At 40.3% G+C, this 18,945-nt stretch overlaps 1 protein-coding gene across 2 annotated transcripts in view; it reads right to left on the reverse strand.

Moving 5' to 3' along the window:
• The window catches only part of Wdr37 (WD repeat domain 37), a 71,399-nt gene extending 52,456 nt beyond the window's left edge, over positions 1-18,943 (reverse strand). Inside the window, exons 1-4 of one of the 2 annotated variants that reach the window (XM_087896429.1) lie at positions 18,805-18,943; positions 12,628-12,762; positions 8,020-8,101; positions 797-974 (exon numbers count right to left, since the gene is read on the reverse strand). In XM_087896429.1, coding sequence (XP_087752555.1) covers positions 797-934 — 138 coding nt within the window. In that variant the 5' untranslated portion in view covers positions 935-974; positions 8,020-8,101; positions 12,628-12,762; positions 18,805-18,943. Of the gene's footprint in view, positions 1-796; positions 975-7,354; positions 7,584-8,019; positions 8,102-12,627; positions 12,763-18,804 lie in introns of those variants that run through there. The other variant, XM_048460957.3, reaches the window with a different exon arrangement.
• Positions 18,944-18,945: the final 2 nt, after the last annotated feature.

The raw sequence follows: 18,945 nt of genomic DNA on the forward strand, positions 1-18,945 counted from the left end.
GAAACAGGTTTTCCCAATAAATAACACAATCTCAGGTTCACAGTGTGATCAAATATCCTGCAACAAAAACCATAGGTGCATACTTATATAGACATATACCGCATGATTATTTTAATAAAACATACTTTATCTAGACTTCACAGTAATACTCTTCAAATATCCTAACATTTTGACTTCTACAAAGGCACTAGAAAAATGCACACAAAACTGAATGTTATCAGTCGTGAATTAGTACATTCATCAAAGAACAGTATACTCACTATAGCAGAGACAAAATCAAAGGCAAGTCACCTCAGAGAACAAAAAGAGCATCAAAACTTATTCTCCCCTTTTCTTGAGACCATTAGAAACAGAAAACCTGTCTGAAAAGTCTAGGGCTAAACTTCTTAGGGACAACTAACATGTACAAAGAGTAAACTGAGTCCATGCTGTCATAGCTGTATCTTTCTGTTATTACTATAAATATAGTGATATTAGCCAAGCATGGTAGCTCAAGCCTTTAATTCCAACACTAGGGAGGCAGAGGCAAGTGAATCTCCATGAGTTCAAGACTAGCCTGGTCCACATATTGAGTTCCAGGATGGCCAGGACTACATAGAGAGACCTTGTCTCAAAAACATAATATAATAATAATAATAATAAACCAAAAAATATAATTCTATCTCTGTGTATGATGCTGAATTTACTGTGTTCTTTTAAAGGTTTGGCCGTTTAAGTCTGTCTTCTGCTTTAGAAACCCACATGCACTACCAGAAACAACCCTCTTTAAAATGGGCACTGACCAACACTGGCTTACCTGTCCTTCTAACATCTCTCTTGGTAGTCCAGTCCTCTCTTGTTCTGAGCTGTTAGTTCTTCGTATGGAAAGGCTATGAGATTTGCGCTTTTGTTTTGCCTGGCGAGCAGTTGAACAGCTTCCGCTTTCTGTGGGCATTACTTCTAGAAGATAGTATCCTTGTCACGCCTGCAATAAGCTAAAAACAGCAGGGAAAACAAATACTTCATTTCTGATACAGCCAATTGAAACCACGAGCAGATAAGGTAAAGATTTTTTCCAATTCGAGCTCTTGCTAAGATTGGTACCCACTATACAGTTTAGAACTCAAGTGTTGAAGTCTTACAGTGAATCCTGTTGTTTAAACCTTTCTCAAAACTGTTTTAGCTATTTCAGTTCCTTGATCAAATCTTCTAATTTTCAAAAGATTTTTTTTAAATCTCAGAAATTCTTGCTTTATGGGTTAGAGATCATTTAGTGGTTAAGTACACTGGCTGCCCTTCCAGAAGACCTGAGTTCAATTCTCCACACCCACATAGTGGCTCACAGCCCTCTGTAACTCCAGTTCCAGGGGATCTGACACCTTCTTCTGGCCTCAACTTGGCACTTGGCACACATGCTGCATAGACACACCTGAAAGCAAACCACCCATACACTATATGTGTGTGTGTGTGTATGTATATATATATATATATATATATATATAAATTCTTGTTGTAACTTTAAAAACAATTTTGTTAAATCTGTTTATCAATTTGGGACTTCAAACCTATGAAAACATTTGCTCTTTCAGTAGTTTCCAGTTTACTTCTAAACGAGCAACCTATTTCTTGACTTCACTAAAATATCTTTTTTATATTTTTTAGCATTTAAACACTTCTTCGTTTCTCGTGTTAGCTGATAATATACAAAACACAAAAGATTACTGTATATTGGGCTTATACCTCGCATTCTTCTTTATAAATCTGAGGGAAAATGTAGATTACTTTGTCGTGTTTTGCTGTTGCTGTTGTTGTTTAATATAAACTACTGTTCCACCTGAAAAAAGCAAGGATAATTTCTTCCTTTCTAATTTGCAAGTTTTATTTCTCTATATATTACCGATTTGGCAAGAAACTGTAGTACATCCTTGGTTTTTTTTCAATTTCAAAGTAAGAACTTATTGCCTTATACTTTACTGACCTTGCTAGAAATTTTAATACATCCTTACTTGTTCTCCAGTTTCAACGTAAGAATAGCCATTGCCACTGAGAATAAAGCCAGTTACAGATTTTCTATAGTTATTTACCAAGTTGACAACATTTCTTTCTCATGAATTTTCTACCAGCTTGTCCTAAATTGTCAGGCTTTTTCTGCACCAATTAATATGAGGGCATGGATTTTCCTTACAGGTTTTAATTACACTGATTATTTTCAAATACAGATCAATACTGACATTCATGAAAGTCATTCTCAGTCTATCCTCTTATTTTCTCTGCTTTCTTATAGATTACCTAATGAGTTTAGAATTTTACATTGGGAACAGAGAGATGGCTTGGCAGGTAAAATCACTGTGTAAGCCTGACAACTCAATCCCTTGAACCCAAATCACACACAAGATAATTGTGGCCCATATCTGTAATATATATCCAAATTCTGTATAACTGGACCATATAATACTTATGTTTTAAGTGTTTTGAAGAAGTTCCCCACTGATTTATATTCCCAACAATGTACAGGATTCCTCTTTTCCCTATATCCTCAACAACAACTGTGTTTTGCTTGTTTATCTGTTTTGTTTTCTCTTGATAGGTGTACTGGTTGACATAACTTGACACAAATCTAGACATATCTGGGAAGGAGTCCTTTTTGGGTTTTTTTTGGTTTTTTTCTTTTTTTTTTTCCTTTTTGGTTTTTCAAGACAGGGTTTCTCTGTGTAGCTTTTGAGCCTGTCCTGGAACTTGCTCTGCACACCAGGCTGGCCTCAAACTCAAACAAATTTGCCTGCCTCTGCCTCCTGAGTGCTGGAATTAAAATAAAGGCATGCACTACCACCTCCCAGCTGGAAGAAGGACTCTTAATTGAGAAAATGCCTGCATAGATTGGCCTGTAGGCAAGTCTATGAGAGTGCTGTCTTGCTTAACGATTATGTAGGAGGCCTCAGTCCACTATGAGAGATACCACCCTGGGCTGTATAAGAAAGCAGGGTAAGCAAGCCATGGGGAGTAAGCCAGTAAACTGCACTCCTCCATTTCTGCTTCAACTCCTGCCTCTAGGTTCTTACCTTGAGTTCCTGCTTTGGAACAGACTAGAAATCAAACACACCCTTTCTTCCTTGAGCTGCTTTTGGTCATGATGTTTATCACAGCAACAGAAAGCCAACTAAGATAACAAGCACTCTGACTGGGTGAGAAAAAAAATCTCAATTCAGTTTGGATTTGCAGTTCTCTGATGGATAAAGATGCTGAACATCAGACATTTATATTTCTTCATTTGAAAAGTATTTGCCCAATTTATTTCCCTACTTACTGATTGGATTGTTTGCTCTTTTGGTATTTAATTTTTTAAAAGTCTCTATATTCTAAATATCAATCCCTTATTAGATGAATAGATAGAAAAAAATTCTCCTGTTCTAGAGAGTATCTCTACACTATTTTGTTTCTTTTGCTGGAACCAGCTATTTAATTACTGCAATCCCATCTGTCAATTCTTGATAGTAACTGTTTCCTAAGTAACTGAAGTACTGATCAGAAAGCTCTTAACTATGACTGTATCTTGAGGTGTTTTCCTCTAGTAGTTTCAAATTTCCCATTTTCCATGAAGGTCTTTGATCCATTTTGAATCAATGTGTACAGAGTAAAAGGTTCTAATGTCAATCTTCTATATGTGGATACACAGCTTTCCCAGCACAAATGTTTCTGACATCTGTCAAAAATCAGATGCCTGTATTTGCATGACTTTATATATGAAACTTAAAACAGCTTTACGATGGTGAATTTAAAATCTTTGTCAAATAATTCTAATATCAGTGTCATAAATGTGCAGGCACCTATTGTTCTTAATTTCTCTCTCACTGGGGTTGAGATTTTCCTGGTTCTTCATATGCCAACTGACTTTTAATTGAAACCTTTGACCTTTGGGATCGGTTACAGCGCACCTTTCCTAAAGCTGCTTTGGCAAATGGGTATTGCTCAGCTACTGACAGGTGTGCCATCACATGAAGAAGATTCCTATCACAACTGAAGGTATCACAATAGCCAGCCTCCTCTTCCGTCCCACTCAGATCATCATGGCTGGAGAATCCGGGGTGTTCATTACTATTCCCTACCATTTCCTTGCCACTAGAGGGGAAACCTCTTTTGACTTCATGCTTTTGGGTGTTTTGCCTGCATGTATGTCTGTGTGCCACATGCATGCCTAGTACCCAAAGAGGTCATAAGAGGGCAACAGATGTCCTAAAACTGGAGTTACAGATGGTTGTGAACCACAATGTGACTGCTAGAAATAAAACTATGGTCCTCTGGAAGAACATGAGATCTTAACTGCTGAGCCATCTTTCCAGTCTCCCTCTTCTTCAGTCTCTGCTAGGTTTTCTCTGAGGCCACCTAAGTAAGAAAAAAGAGTAAGCATACAAGCAAACCCAAGCTCTTTACCCAGCCCTTCTCTGATGCCAAGCTTACAGAGAAAGGCATCTCACTACCACCTTTCATACATAGAGGTCTAGTTTCTTTCTTTCTTTTTCTGTTTTCTTTTGGTTTCTGCCTGAGCCCATTGCTGTTCCTTGACTGTAGACTTCTATAACATCAATAGGAACATATAATATACAACGGAAAAGAAAAGCATATTCTCTGTCACTTTTCAGATCCCAAAGGACCTAACCAGTCAACTTATCTTTCTCCATCTTTCAGTTTTATTTTGCTTTATGTATAATGTTCAGTGTTCCTGATTGTACTTCATTTTTTCTCTTTGGGAAATTATTTTTAATATGTTAGCCTTTCCTTCCTTCTTTTTCCCCAAAAACAGTGTTTTTATTTCTGGAGTTCTAACCTCATTAGTGATGGGAGAGTAGGAAAGATCCTTTTATCATTCCAGGGCCTCCACAATTTTGGTATATTATTAGCAAATACACAGGTATGTGACATGCTGGGTTTGGTAAACTAATGACAATATTTGGTCTCTCAGTCAGAGCTACACGGAAAGGGATTCTGTCTCAAAAGAAAAAAAGTAGAAAAGAAAAATCTGGGACAGGATGTAGTTTAATGGGAAGAAGACCGCTAAGCATGGTTGGTATCATGGGTTTCATCACCAGTACCACACACACACACACACACACACACAAATATTTTAAAAAGTTACTTTTACTATGTACTACTTCACCTATATACACTTTTTTTAAAAAAAGGGAAAGAAATCTGATGCTCCAAAACATAATTGTTTTCTTTCAAAACACATCTACCCGATTGAACAGACAGATCAGCACTGATACGAGACAGAAAACACTGAAGGGAAAGCTACAATATAGTTTCCTCCTGCACTCTTAACTGACTCACGGTCGTCAAATGCATTTGTCCTTATTACATGCAGTCACAGGCATATTCTCTGCTATTTGTAAGCAAGGCAGAACTATGCATGTCCATCTTTAGTGCAGCATATTTAACAAATGAGTAAATCTCAATACACACTGTTAATGTGCTGAATTCACACCTTGGCAAATGGTATAGCATTAAACGACATAAATGAACACATAGTTTTCTCTCTTCTCAAAAGGTCCTTTTTAGTATGTATGTTCAATATTAAATTGTTATTACCTACATTACCAGATTTTTATTAAGTACATAGGACCAAGACGAGAGCATGCTGAAGTAGTTTTTAAAAGCAGTATAGCAAACTCTTAGTTTATGCTTTTACTTTAAATGATATAAAACACTACTCTCCATTCCATACCTTGCAAAAAGGACTTTATTTTTCTTCCAAGAAAAAAGATACCTGTCTTATTTCAAAATAAATACTTGGTTTATTTCAAAAATATTAATTATATGTAAAAGATACAATTTGTGCATGGTAGTATAAGATGTCACTGAATATCCAGAAATTCAATAAGTTAATACTATTACTATTTTATTATAATAGTACTTTTAGATTAACTCCTAGAGGGCTGGAACACCAATGTAATGTCTAACCAGTATCAGAAGAGAGAATGGTCTCTACAAGCAACCTTGGAAATCTGTCACCAGCATTAAACTGTTTAAAATGTTCTGTCACTGATGAGTTGAAGGCACAGGATGCAAACTTATCGATTCCAAGGATGACACTGAGCTGGCCAGCATCATTAATTAAATAAGCTGCCAAGGTTTTATCTTAATAACTGAAAAAAGAAATTCAAATCTAGAATAAAATTTAATAGAAATAAAAAACATTTTTTCCTTAAATCAGGACAGGATAACTGAAAACTCTTAGGGAGAATAAGAATAAATTGCTGGGGAAAATACCCAATCCCAACGATATTAGCTAAAGTCAAGGGCAAAGTAAGTTTATAGACCACCATAGCTATGAAAAAAGAAGAAGAAGAGGAGGAGGAGGAGGAGGAGGAGGAGGAGGAGGAGAACAGGAAGGAAACTTACTTAGTAAGGTCTTGTGTCCAGGACTTTTTGCAAGAAGCCTTGATATATATACACAACTTTCCAACAGCAAAAATGTGGCTGACATAAACACTACGGTCATGCTATTACTACATGTGGCCACTGCTCTAGTGTCTCCTATGGGCAACACTAATGGAAAGCCTCTACTCCACTCAGGTCATATTTATATACTATGCTCAAGTATGGGGACTAGATGTCAAAAGGAATTTACAAACACTCGAATTTGATCAGGAAAGTGACGAAAATAGCAAGAAAGGTAGCATAATTGAATATTTCTTAGAAAGGAAAATGTATCCCGGAGGCATATTATCTTAAGCTGTGCTGCTTATTTAGAAGTAAACAGTTGCAGTAATGCTTTGGAGGCAAATTCGTAGGCCAAAATAATCAATTTAACGGAAACCCATCTGAACTTCAAAGAAACTACCCAGCAATCTACATTCGTGCAAGACAGTGGTGTAGAGCTAACGGAGTCTTCATGCACAAGAAACGTCGTTGAGTTCAAGTTGGATGATAAAACCTCTAAGAACCTGATCAATCGCTCGGTTATGTCAGCTCATAAATTGGGATCACATAACTATGCGACTTTTTGGTAAAACGGGCCTGTTGAGATATCTTAAAATTAATGTCAATCTTCGGAGGTGGAAGTGTACAGGGAAAAGAAAAGGAGAAGTCTTCAGAAAAAGAAACAAAGGCGAGGAGAGGGTTTACCACTTCAGCATCAGCTCACCCTTCACTCTCCGTCCTCCACCCTTTCCCAGAGGCCATACCCCCTGTCTTTGCGGGATCGAAGGTCACTGTCTTCAAAAGCCCTTCCAAGGGCTTCCCCCAGGGCACAGACAGCCTGGTAGACACCACTTGGAGACACGGAGAAGCCAGAGGGAGCGCGCAGGGTTAGGACCGCATCCCTCGTCCACCTCGAAGCCTTGACCAGATCGTCCCCACCGCCACCCCGATACCTCACCTCCTCAGGGCACCCGGGAAGGACGCCAAGTCAGACAGCGGGGAAGATGGCGTCACTTGTCACAACCACAGCACTCGCCTCCTCCTGGAGCCAGCCCGGGTTGCACTCAAGTCGTGGGTCCCCAATCAGTTCCCAGGACCGACCCAAAGCAGCGTAGAAAATCGGTCAATTCCCGCACAGGCACGACCCGGCGACCCGAACTGGCGCGCCCGCACTTCCGGTAACTGCGGAAGTCCCGCCCTCAATTACACTTCACAAACCACAGCCCGGAAGCCCCGCCCCACACCCAACGGCTGCGGAAGTTCTTCCCGGATATCATTCGCACAGTCCCACGAGCCTATTTCGCGCGGCCGGTCTCCGGTTTCGGCTTGCGGCTTTGGCGTGGGTTCCTGGCGGCCTCCACTGTGGCCTAGCTGTGAGCAGAGCCAAGCCCCAGCGAGTGACTGAGGGAGAACGACTATGACGCCCCCTGGTGGCGTAAGCTGACCCAGCACTTCCCCTGTCAGGCGCTTCCACAAGATGCCAGACAGTTACTGCTACACCCAAAATCCTAAACCCTACAAACACGTTAGTACATAGGACCCTTGCAGGAATGGTTCTCGGTGACCCCGGAGCGTCGGTAACATGGAAAAGCACACGCAGCCTCCGGAGCCGAGGGTACTCACCACTGCAGGTGTTCCGGTGAGGGGTCCACGGTCAGGCAGGTTTTAAGTCCATCTGTCCTAAAAACTTGCGCAAGCCCAAAGACTGGAAAGGAAAATAATCTATTCAAATGCAAGGTCAAGGGTACTCTAACTTAATGGATTTCAGAATCTCTCAAATCCAACCCGCTTTACAGGCTGACTTGCTGGGTACCACTTCTCCGGCAGCTCTGTGGGAGCCCTGCTATCTGGCTGCAGGAGAGTCTGATGGAGATGGAACTATTAATATTTCAGCTTATCTGCAGAAGATGACTCACCCAGTTTCCTTCTGAAATATCTGATCACCATTGGCTAAGAAGAGAACACAGAATCAGCTGCTCACTGCAAAAGGTGGGACTTGAGCTGCCCTTTTTTTTTTTTTTTTTTGACTTGAATCTAGGTTGGGAAGACCTACATAACAGATGGAACCATTACATAAACAGCCTCCCTGTCTTCACGAGCAACTTTAACAGGGTGTTTAAAACTCACTTAAAGGAAAAGCATGAAAGTATTTCCCTCCTATGTAGGTCTACATTCTTCCTCTTCGCATAAAATAGAACTAAACGTTAAGGTTCAAGAAGCAGTAATACAATATGTTTGTTAGAGAAGAAACAAATTTATCATATTTGAAGACTCAAATAACCAAAGCATTCTGTACAAAAAAATGGGGAGGGGAGGGGAGACTGCTTGTGTATTAAGTATAATAATCAAAGCTTACCACTAGAAATAATTCTATAAAATGAACTGAGAAAGAGATTCGATTTCTCAGGAAAGTTATTGTCAAACTTGGGGGCCATAATATTTAAATAAAATTTTATTTAGTAACAATGCATAAGATGCTGCTATTAGCAGTAGCCAGCAGAAAGCATTATGAACCGCAATTCCATACCCAAGTATCCACTAGGTGGCTTTGTTTGCAACAAAGCAGCCTCATTGGGATGTCACTTAAGATACTGTTAATGGAAGTACACTCTACCATTGATATATTTAGAGGTCCACCAAAAAGAAAAAAGAAAAGAAAAAAAAAAGAAAATTAAAGAAGGGCTAAGTGCTCATGCAGAAGACCTAGGTTCAATTCCCAACACCCACACGATGGCTCACAACTGTCTGTAATTCCAGTTCCAGGGGATCCAGTGCCTTCTTCTGACCTCAGGTATGAGTCACACACACGGTGTACATACATACATATAGGTGAAATACTTGTATACGTAAAATAAGAAAAAAAGAAAAGTTTAAAAAAAAACAGCCTAAAGTTACAGAGTAAGAGGCAGAAATGAAACTCTTCTTTGTGCATAATTATTAGCCATTTAGAATCAGCTGTATGAATCTGAGTTGCATAAAAGAGCCTATGCATGTATACTGCGCTACTGTGCATTCAGAATCCTATATTTCACCATCTCAAGAGTGTACACAAAGATGTCACTGTGGAGACGTGGGTTCTAGGAACTGAACTTAGGTCCCCAAGAGCTTAGCTGTGAGTTCATATGGAAACAGGTTGCATCTTGCAGCAGCACAGAAATATTACTGTTATACAGGAATGAATAGGGGAAGGATTCCGAGGCACAATTCCCAAGTCTCATCTCTTTGCATACTAACCATGTGGATGTAGCTGTATGACTCTGAATTGTATACAGAGACCAATAAATACAGGAAAGACTTCTGTTGTGCATTCAGAATCATGCATTTGCATTGGACCAAAACAAGACCAAAATTCAGCATGGACAGCATTAAAGCTTATAGCTCCATATCCGTCTGCGGTACATAGTGGAGCTTGGACAGCCTTTTGTAGTTTACATGCCTCGCTCTTGGGCTGGTTCCAGTCACTGTGGCTTTCTTTAGTAAATTTTCCATTTCTAGCATCTCCCGCATTCTGGGGTCTCCATTACAGCTTGAGGTTCACATTCACGGCTTCCTATATCTCTGTGCAGATACTGAGCACTGTCTGTGCTCTGAGGCCTTCCTTTAAAATTTTGGTGGAATCTTCCATGACCGCATTGCTCTTGCATCCTGTGAGCCTGCAAAACCAGCATCATATGGACAATGCCAACTTTATCTGCCCAGATCCAGACCCTTTGGGTCATAGCAGTGTTGGCATCAGTTTCTGAGTAGCTGGACCTCAGAAAAGTATTTCTTCAGGTGGCCCTATACCTTGTGGCTCTGCAGTAATCTCAGGGGACAGTCAAAATGGGTTTACAGTTTTACACCTGTGTCCATGCTGGACAGAGTTAGCAAAATTCCTTGAAGGCATCTTTCACTATCCCAGTGCAAATTGCAAGATCTCTTTTCATTTTGCTTGTGGTTTTGTTTTGTTTGAGATGGTCTCACCAGGCAGTGGTGGTGCACACTAATCCCAGCACTTGGGAGGCAGAGGCGGGTTAATCTCTTGAGTTCAAGGCCAACCTGGTTTACAGAGCAAGTTCCAAGAGAGCCAGGACTACACAGAAAAATCCTGTCTGGAAAAACTAAGAGAAACAGACAGACAGAGGTGGAGGGAGAAGAGAGAGGAGAGGAGGGACATTTTCATACATATATATCACTATAGTTTATTCTTATTGAATCCCTTTAATTGCCCTTCTGTGTTTCTCCTATCCCTTCATTGATCCTCCTTCCTCTCCCCCAAATAGTCCCTACTGGTTTCATTTTATGTATATTCTATTATTTACCCCATTGTTTAAACTCTCCTCCTTTAAACCTATTTCTCCGCAACTATAGTCCCTTCTACTTATATGCCCTTCAAAAAAGTGTAAACATGTGTAGATGGATTTAAAGATAGATTCCACATATGATAGAAAGTAAGGTTCTCTTGTCTTTATGAGTGTGGCTTATTTTGCTTAACATAAAGATCTGTGGCTGCAAATCTCCTTAACAACCACACCCTCTGTGCCTCAGACATTGCCTTGTTGCTCTTCTGGCCAGACTGCCTGCTTCTCCAACCTTTCTTTTCTGCTTTTGATTCCCAGTTCTCACTGAAAGTATGTCTTAAAAGCCTCCAGTCATGACTATATTATAACCTGAACACTAAGCTGTCTTGAATTTTCTCTCCTGAGTTCATTACCTTAGTACCTTAGAAAGTCTCAGAATGCGAGGAAAATATAGACAAATTCTTAGCTAGAATGTAACGCGAGTGGCCTCTTGTATGATACCCAATGTAGTATTTGAAATTTCTATTAACACCAGAGGCCTCCAGAGCAGTGCTTCCTGTCTGCATTTCTGCTGCATTCTAGTCTTCAGAGTTCACACCAAAATAATACAACATTCTAGGCTTTTTCTAGACTACTTCTCCAAACTCTTACAAATTTCTCCTGCAAAATAATACCAAAGACTTAACACCCATATTATTACTGGGTATGGTAGCTCAAACTATAATTCCAGACCTTGGAAGCTGAAAAGGGTGATTACCAAGATAGTTAGACAAGCCTGGGATACACATAGTTCCAGGCCAATCTGAACTATAAAGTGACCCCCACACACACATACACAAGCAAAATCTGCCAGTGTTGTCAGATACTCATAGCAATGATTGCGCTTCCTCTACTTACTAGCGTTTGTATCTCCATCACCAAATACCTGAAAGAGGTAACTTTAACTTGAAAAAATTTGTTTGGGCTCATGGTTTTAGAGGTTTCTGTCTATGGTTTCTTGGGCTCCTGAGCTTGTGCAAAAGCACGTGGAACGGGAGGGTCGGGGTCAGCTATAGCCACAAGGGTATGCCTTCGGTGACCTATGTCCTCCAGCAGGTTGCCTTCCTACCCAGGAATACCACTGTTATAATCTCCCACACATTAGGCCACAAGCCAACCTTAGATGGCAACTTCAGACAGCATTTTTCAGGCACTGTCCACCTTTTACTAGAGAAGAGATCTCTCTTGGCCTGGATAGCATCAGATAAGCCAGGCTGGTTAGCCAGAGAGCCCCAGGGATTTATCTGTCTCTTCCTCTCTAAATCTGGGTTTACCAGCATACCCCAACATGCTCAAATTGTTTTGTTTGCTAATTGCTTTTGAGACTGGTTTCCCTAGGTAGCCTTGGCTGGCCTAGAACTCACTCCTAACTCAAACTCATAGAAATCCATTTGTCTCTCTCAGCCTCCTGAGTGCCAGGTTTAAGGTGTGTGCCACCACACCTGGCTCACCCGTATTTTTTGTCCTCGTGCTTTCACTTTAACATCTAAGTCATCTACCCAACTCTCCAGTGCTGGGTTTTAAACACGTATTTCAAGAATGTTCTCCACCAACATATTCTCTCTCTCTCTCTCTCTCTCTCTCTCTCTCTCTCTCTCTCTCACACACACACACACACACACACACACACACACACACACACACACTGCGTGGTTTTTCCCTTCTTCCTAAAGGATTCCAAATATTCAAAGAATATGGAGTGAAGTCATAAGGCAGAATCAACCAGCTCGGTGGCTCAGGTCTGTAGCCACAGCTACTCAGAAACTTGAGATGGAAGGATCACAGGTTCCCTGCATGTCTAGGCTATAGAGTGGATTGAAGGCAAGCCTGGGTAACTAAGTGAGAACCTGTCTCAAAGTTTATGAAAGTGGAAATAAAGAACTGGATATGTAGTCCAGTGATACATGCTCACCTAACATGCATGAGGTCTCAAGCAAGATCTTCAACAATGGGTATACGAACACCTCTCCAGCTCCTTGGACTCTACTCATTGAATATTTCTCAAGCTGAGTGTGTTAATTAGCTTTCCATTGCTGTGTTCATATACCTGAGAAAACAGAAAATGAATTATTAATTTTACTTGATTATTTCATAAGTTTCAGTCCGTGGTTACTAAGGTTGTATTGACTTCGAGCCTGTGGGGACAGAAAGGTAGTCATCATGATAGAAATGGCTTGAGAGTAAAACTGATCACCTTACTGAAACCAGGAAAAAAGATATAGTCTATGGGAATGTGTTCCCAGTGACCTAGTTCCTCCACCTAGGCTCTAGTCTGAAAATTTCCATTATCTCCTAACATATTCCTTCAGTTGCCAGTGAACTAATGGGGTTAATCCACTAATAAAATCATAATGCTTATGATCTCATGACCCCAGGCTCAACCTCTGAGTCCTGCTGTATTGCTGCACTGAGGACCAAGCCTTCAACATATGACCTTTTAGGGACATTTTCTATCCAAACCATGAGCAATAAGGAAAAAGAATGTCCATATATTTATGTTTCTTTCTTAAGATTTTAAAAATTCAGTTTATTGCTTGAATTATTCTACCACTTTGTTTCTTGCCTCATCATCCATAATACATAAAATACATAAAACTGATTACAAAACTATTTATAATGTAATAATGTGATAGTTGAAGAAAACCTCTGAAATCATGCCAAGGGTTCAGTATGTACAATACAATCATATGCAATTAGGAAAAAAGCAATTATTTAATTTCTAAATTCCTATATTGTTCATCTCTGTTTATGTTTTGAACCTTGTACTCACATTCTTGGTACTGCTGGTTGGACCAGAATAGGATTCTGATACAAAGGCAGATATATGAGTCTAAATCAAGCAATCTATAATAAAGGCCAATTTAAAAAGAGAGCAAGACTTTCCAAATTAGTCCTCTGGAAAGTTTAGTTAAAACAGAGGGCATCCACCAACTGAGTCTAAGCTTGAAAGTATCCGAAAAACTGAGGAATCCCCACAAAGGAGACTATAGCCATGAAGTACTGAAAAACTAGTAATCCAGTTAAAAGTTAGGAACTGTTGCTGAGTTTCCCTGAAATATTAGAGGCTAGCAATATCTTTCTTCCAACCTTCAAAGATAACACACAGCTAAAGTACCTGTTCGTGGGCTAATAACTTTTGCTTCCCTTCTATCTTTACAACCCTTGTCTCCTTTTCTAGCATTGTTCTGTTCAAATAAAAAAGGGCAAGGCACATTAAAATATTTCAAGCTAGGCATAGTGATGCATGCCTGAAATCACAGCACTTAGGGAGCCCAGGAACAAAGGTAGGTTGTAAGTTCAAGATCAGCCTAGGGCTACATCACATTTCAGAAACCTTGCTCTGCAATGGAGAAACACTACTAGTTCAAAGCAAGCATGAGACTACATGATATTTCAGGCACTGTCCTTGCAGTAGAGGAAACACCATTAGTACAAGGTTAATCTGGATTACTTATATATTTTCAGTTTAGCCTGTGGTGCATAGCATGACCTTGTTGTCTTCAAAAACTCCAGTCACGGGTCATGTTAGGTCATTTGGGAAAATGCTCCCTTTTAAAAAAAATTTAACTTTTATGTGAAAGAGTGTTTCCCTGCATTTATATATATGCATCACACGTGTGTCTGGTGTTAGTGGAGTCTAGGTATCAGGTCCCCAGAACTACAGTTACAAATGGTTGTGATCTGTCATGTGGGTGCTGGGAACTGAATCCAGGTCCAATGCAAGAGTAGCCAGTTCTTCATGGCTAAGCCATTTCTCTAGTGTGCCTCCCTCCCCATCTTGGTGGGGAAAAGCTGCAGGGTCATCTAGTTCACAGAGTCTTCTGATGGAAAAAAAAATCTGCTGTAAACCATGTCAAACAGTTGTATCTGGAATAATGCCTACAGGAGCCATGCTACAGGAGTAATAATTCAGCAGTGCACAGCTGTTGCTGTGAAGGTTCCTCATGGTGCCCATGGAATAGTCAAAGTGACTAGTTACTTGACTAGTTGACTGGCAGTCCTTTGATCAAAGAATTCTAAGCACCAGAGAGGGGGTGTCTGTTAGTTAGGCAACAACCCTCACTTCCCATTTCAGCTAATATAAAAGAAAAGTAACATAAAAAGGAATATTTACAATAAAGGCTTATTATTGCCATTATCAATGACTTAATAGTATTTAGCCGTGTTTTAACAAGGCCTCATTTCCGTCTTAGACCCACAGGGAAAGGTGCCTAATGTGTCTCAAGATTATTGGTGATATTAATGATAATTGCATGATACAATGAAATATAAATAATGAAATGTACCAACATTTGGAAGACTTGCTTAATTCAGTAACTAATTTTCCAAACAACCAATGCATATTACAAAATCATGCATAGGAAATATGCATTTAAGTTTACAACTAAAATCAGTGAATTCTAAAGTATCAGTATTAAATGTTCTCTTAAATTTCAAATTCTTGAACCAGGTGTAATGGTGCATGCCTGTAATCCCAGCACTAAGAAGGTGAACTCTGTAAGTTTCAGGCCAGTCTGACCTACAGGGTTCCAGGACAGTTAGAGCTACAGTGAGATCCTGCCTCAAAAACAGAAAAGAAAAGGTTCCAGATTTCAAAATGGGAAATAACTATTACAAAAAAGGAAAGGAAAGTCAGCATGTGTGCTTGTTTTATCAAAAAATAACCAGGGCTGGGGAAATGGCTCTGTTAGTAAAATGCTTGCCATGCAAATATAAGGATCTCAATCTGGATTCCCAGAATCCACATAAAAACTGGGCCTGGAATTGTACCTATAATCTCAGTGTTGGGGAAGCTTAGATTGGCAGGACCCTGGTGTAACATGAAGGGCCAACTTGTTGGGGTATCTATCCTGCCCAGTACCCCACAGCCGGCAAGTCCCAGAGAAAATCAATCACACAGAGATCTCTGTAAGTTATAAAGCTGATTGGCTCATTAGGTCAGGCTACTTATTAGTTCTTATTACTTATCTTAACCCATTATTCTGATCTATGTTAGCCATATGGCTTGGTACCTTTTTCAGCTGTCAGCTCACATGTTGCCTCTCCGGTGGTCTGGACAGAATTGCCAGGGCAAACTCTTTCAGGCAGGCAGTCCGACTGAGTGTTGTCTGTGAGCAGAATGTTGCACCTTGCTTGCTGGCAGGGACCTTGAAACGCCATAGAGTTGTGGCAGTGAACACAGCTCTGGCTGGTATCTCAGCCATGAGGCTGGAAAGCTAAGGAATGGGCTGGATCTAGTCGTCAAAGCCATGGCTTTCCATATTGCTTTGTAAATTAAAGGCTCATGTGGTCAGAAAAGGAGAGATATACAGTAAAGAGAGATTCAAAGACAAAGAAAACCTCTAAATAGTTTACAGTGTGTTAAAAATATATGCAGGCTAAAGGTTAAAGTCATTAAAAATAAAAAAGAAAGAGAGAAGTAGGGTGTGGTGATACACACCTTTAATCCCAATGCCTGGGAGGGAGAGATATATGACCTCTGTGACTTCAAGGTGTGGTAGCACACGCCTTTAATCCCAATGCCTGGGAGGCAGAGACAGGCAGATCTCTGTGAGTTCAAGGTGTGGTAGCATGCACCTTTAATCCTAGCACTGGGGAGGCAGAGACAAGTGGATCTCTGTGAGTTCAAGGACAGCCTGGTCTACAGAGTTATTCCAGGACAAAGATATACAGAGAACCTGTCTCAAAAAGTAAAAGTAAAAATATAAGAAATAGAGGTTAAAGTAAAGCCGCATAAAGATGGAAAATACACAGAGAATCTTGATACTGTATGCTATTATGCTCTCTTTGAATTGTTTGAATGCTGAGGAAGGAGCAACAGCTGCTAAAAGACTTTTGTTTATAAATGCTGCTGAACTAATCCAAGATAGATATTTTGAAAATACCTTGGCTTCAAAATTGAAGTCCAAAGGTATGCTACTTTGGAGAAGAGATTTTGCTTTTCTTTCCACAGGAAATGAGAGGCTGTGGATTCATTCTGAGCTAAGAAAAATCAGATTTGATCAAGGACGACCACCTGAGAAATCTCCGGTAGGAACACATGGCCTGGATGTCTAAATTCTACATCCAGAACAGATTCAAGACTGTTGCCTGAGATGATCAAGACTCACAGGATACTCCAGTTAGGACTTGATTATAACCCTAAATTTTCTTTAGGTCCCCAAAAGATTATCAGCGCCTCCAACCAGCAGGAAGTAGCCTAAAATACTATGCCCACATCCCCAACAAATGGACTATGGGTATTTTCCTTTGTTTAAAAAAAAAAGAGGAAAATGATGCGGGAGAATTATCTGTATTCTGTCAATCATGTATTTTAATAAAACGCTGATTGGCCAGGCAGGAAGTATAGGCGGGAAAACCAGACAGGAAGTAGAAGTGATGCAATGAGAACAGGAGAATTCTGGGAAGCAGGAAGCTTCCTCTGCCACTCCTGCCCAGATCACCGAAGAGGCAACATGTGAGCTGACAGCTGAAAAAGGTACCAAGCCATATGGCTAACATAGATCAGAATAATGGGTTAAGATAAGTCATAAGAACTAATAAGTAGCCTGACCTAATGGACCAATCAGCTTTATAACTTACAGAGATCTCTGTGATTGATTTTCTCTGGGACTTGCCGGTTGTGGGGTACTGGGCAGGATAGATACCCCAACAAGCCGGCCCTCATGTTACACCCTGGAACTTGCTAGCAAGCCAGTCTAGCCAATAATCCAAAGCTTCAGGTTCAGTGAGAGACACTATCTCAAAAAATAAGGCAGAGTCTTTTATTATTATTTATTATTACTATTGGAAGACCTATCATCAACCTCTGACCTCCACATACAAATTCACACTCACATCTGCATATATATGTATATATACATGTATGTATGTATATGTATATCCACAAATTACTGTGATCACCTGGAAACACTATTAAAAATACTTCAGTGTGCCTACTAGTTTATCACGTAAAACGTTCTTCATATATTTTAGCTGATACAACACATACAGCTCGGTGTCCAGAGTATCTAGAGACCAACAAGTTTGAGAACTGGTGCTTGGCACTGCTTAGCTGTCAAATTCAAGATAACTGAATTCCACAGGCATTGGTCTGGGAAGAGGGTTGGGCAAAGTGTGAAAGCATAAAAAACTGAGCTCAAAAACCCAGCACTCATGTATAAAACCAGGTGTTATCAGTGTATCCACAATCCCAAACGGGGAAGCAGAGCATGTGCAGTCATGAGCTCCAATTTCAATGAGACATCCTCTCTTAAAAAAATATGATGGAAGGGCTAGCGAGATGGCTCCGTGGGTCAAGGCACCTACCCCCAAGCCTGAATGAAGACCTGAGCTTATTACTAAGGACCTACGTGGGGATAGGAGAAAAATGACTGACTCTCTTAGCTGTCCTCTAACCTCCACCAGAGCTTGTGGTACACCCACTCACACAAAATAAATAAGTCTATAATTCTTAAAATGTTGACTTAAAAAAAAAGCGAGAGGAAGGCATCATGTACCTGAACATACACATAATACATACACTACATATATACACTAAAAAAATTAATAAATGGTTTGGTGTAATAAACTTTTTCCCAATCACATCATATCTCATGATTATTAAACATTTACACAAACTTCATATAACCTTGCTTTCCTAAATTTATTAAGAATGGGTTGTCACAGGATGGTTTAATGACTACCAATTAATCCAGTACAAACTTTGCTGAATAATTTATTCCGCATTGCAAAGCAGCTTGGGAATTATTGCTGCTGCAAATGTACAAACTTTTCTTTCTGGAATTAACATATTGGGGAGGTAGGGGTAAATCTTCCAAACTAACATATTATCAATGATTTCTTGGTTATTCTTAATTTTCATCAAGTCCCACTAGAGTTTCATTCCCCCCTCTAGGTCTGATTTTAAAGGGCAGAACATCGGATTGAGCTGTGCCCCCAAAGTTCCCTGTCACAAGGAAGAAAAGCAGAGACGTTCCTGTGTAAAAAACTGTACTCGCCAGGGGTCCCGTCTCAAGGCGTCTGACATCATCACGCACACACTCACACACACACACACACCCGAGCAGCGTCTGGGACACGCCCTGACCTTCTGCCGCCAGCTGATTGGCGAGCCCGGGCATGATCGAAGGTGCCATTGGTTGGCGATCGATTGGGTCGCACCATCCTCAAGACGCCTTCCCGGTAGAAAAGCTTTCCTTCCGCGAGGCAGCTAGGCGTGCCGGCCGTC

The sequence above is a fragment of the Myodes glareolus genome, chromosome 14 (genome assembly GCF_982192425.1).
Source record: "Myodes glareolus chromosome 14, mMyoGla1.1, whole genome shotgun sequence".
Taxonomy (NCBI): domain Eukaryota; kingdom Metazoa; phylum Chordata; class Mammalia; order Rodentia; family Cricetidae; genus Myodes; species Myodes glareolus.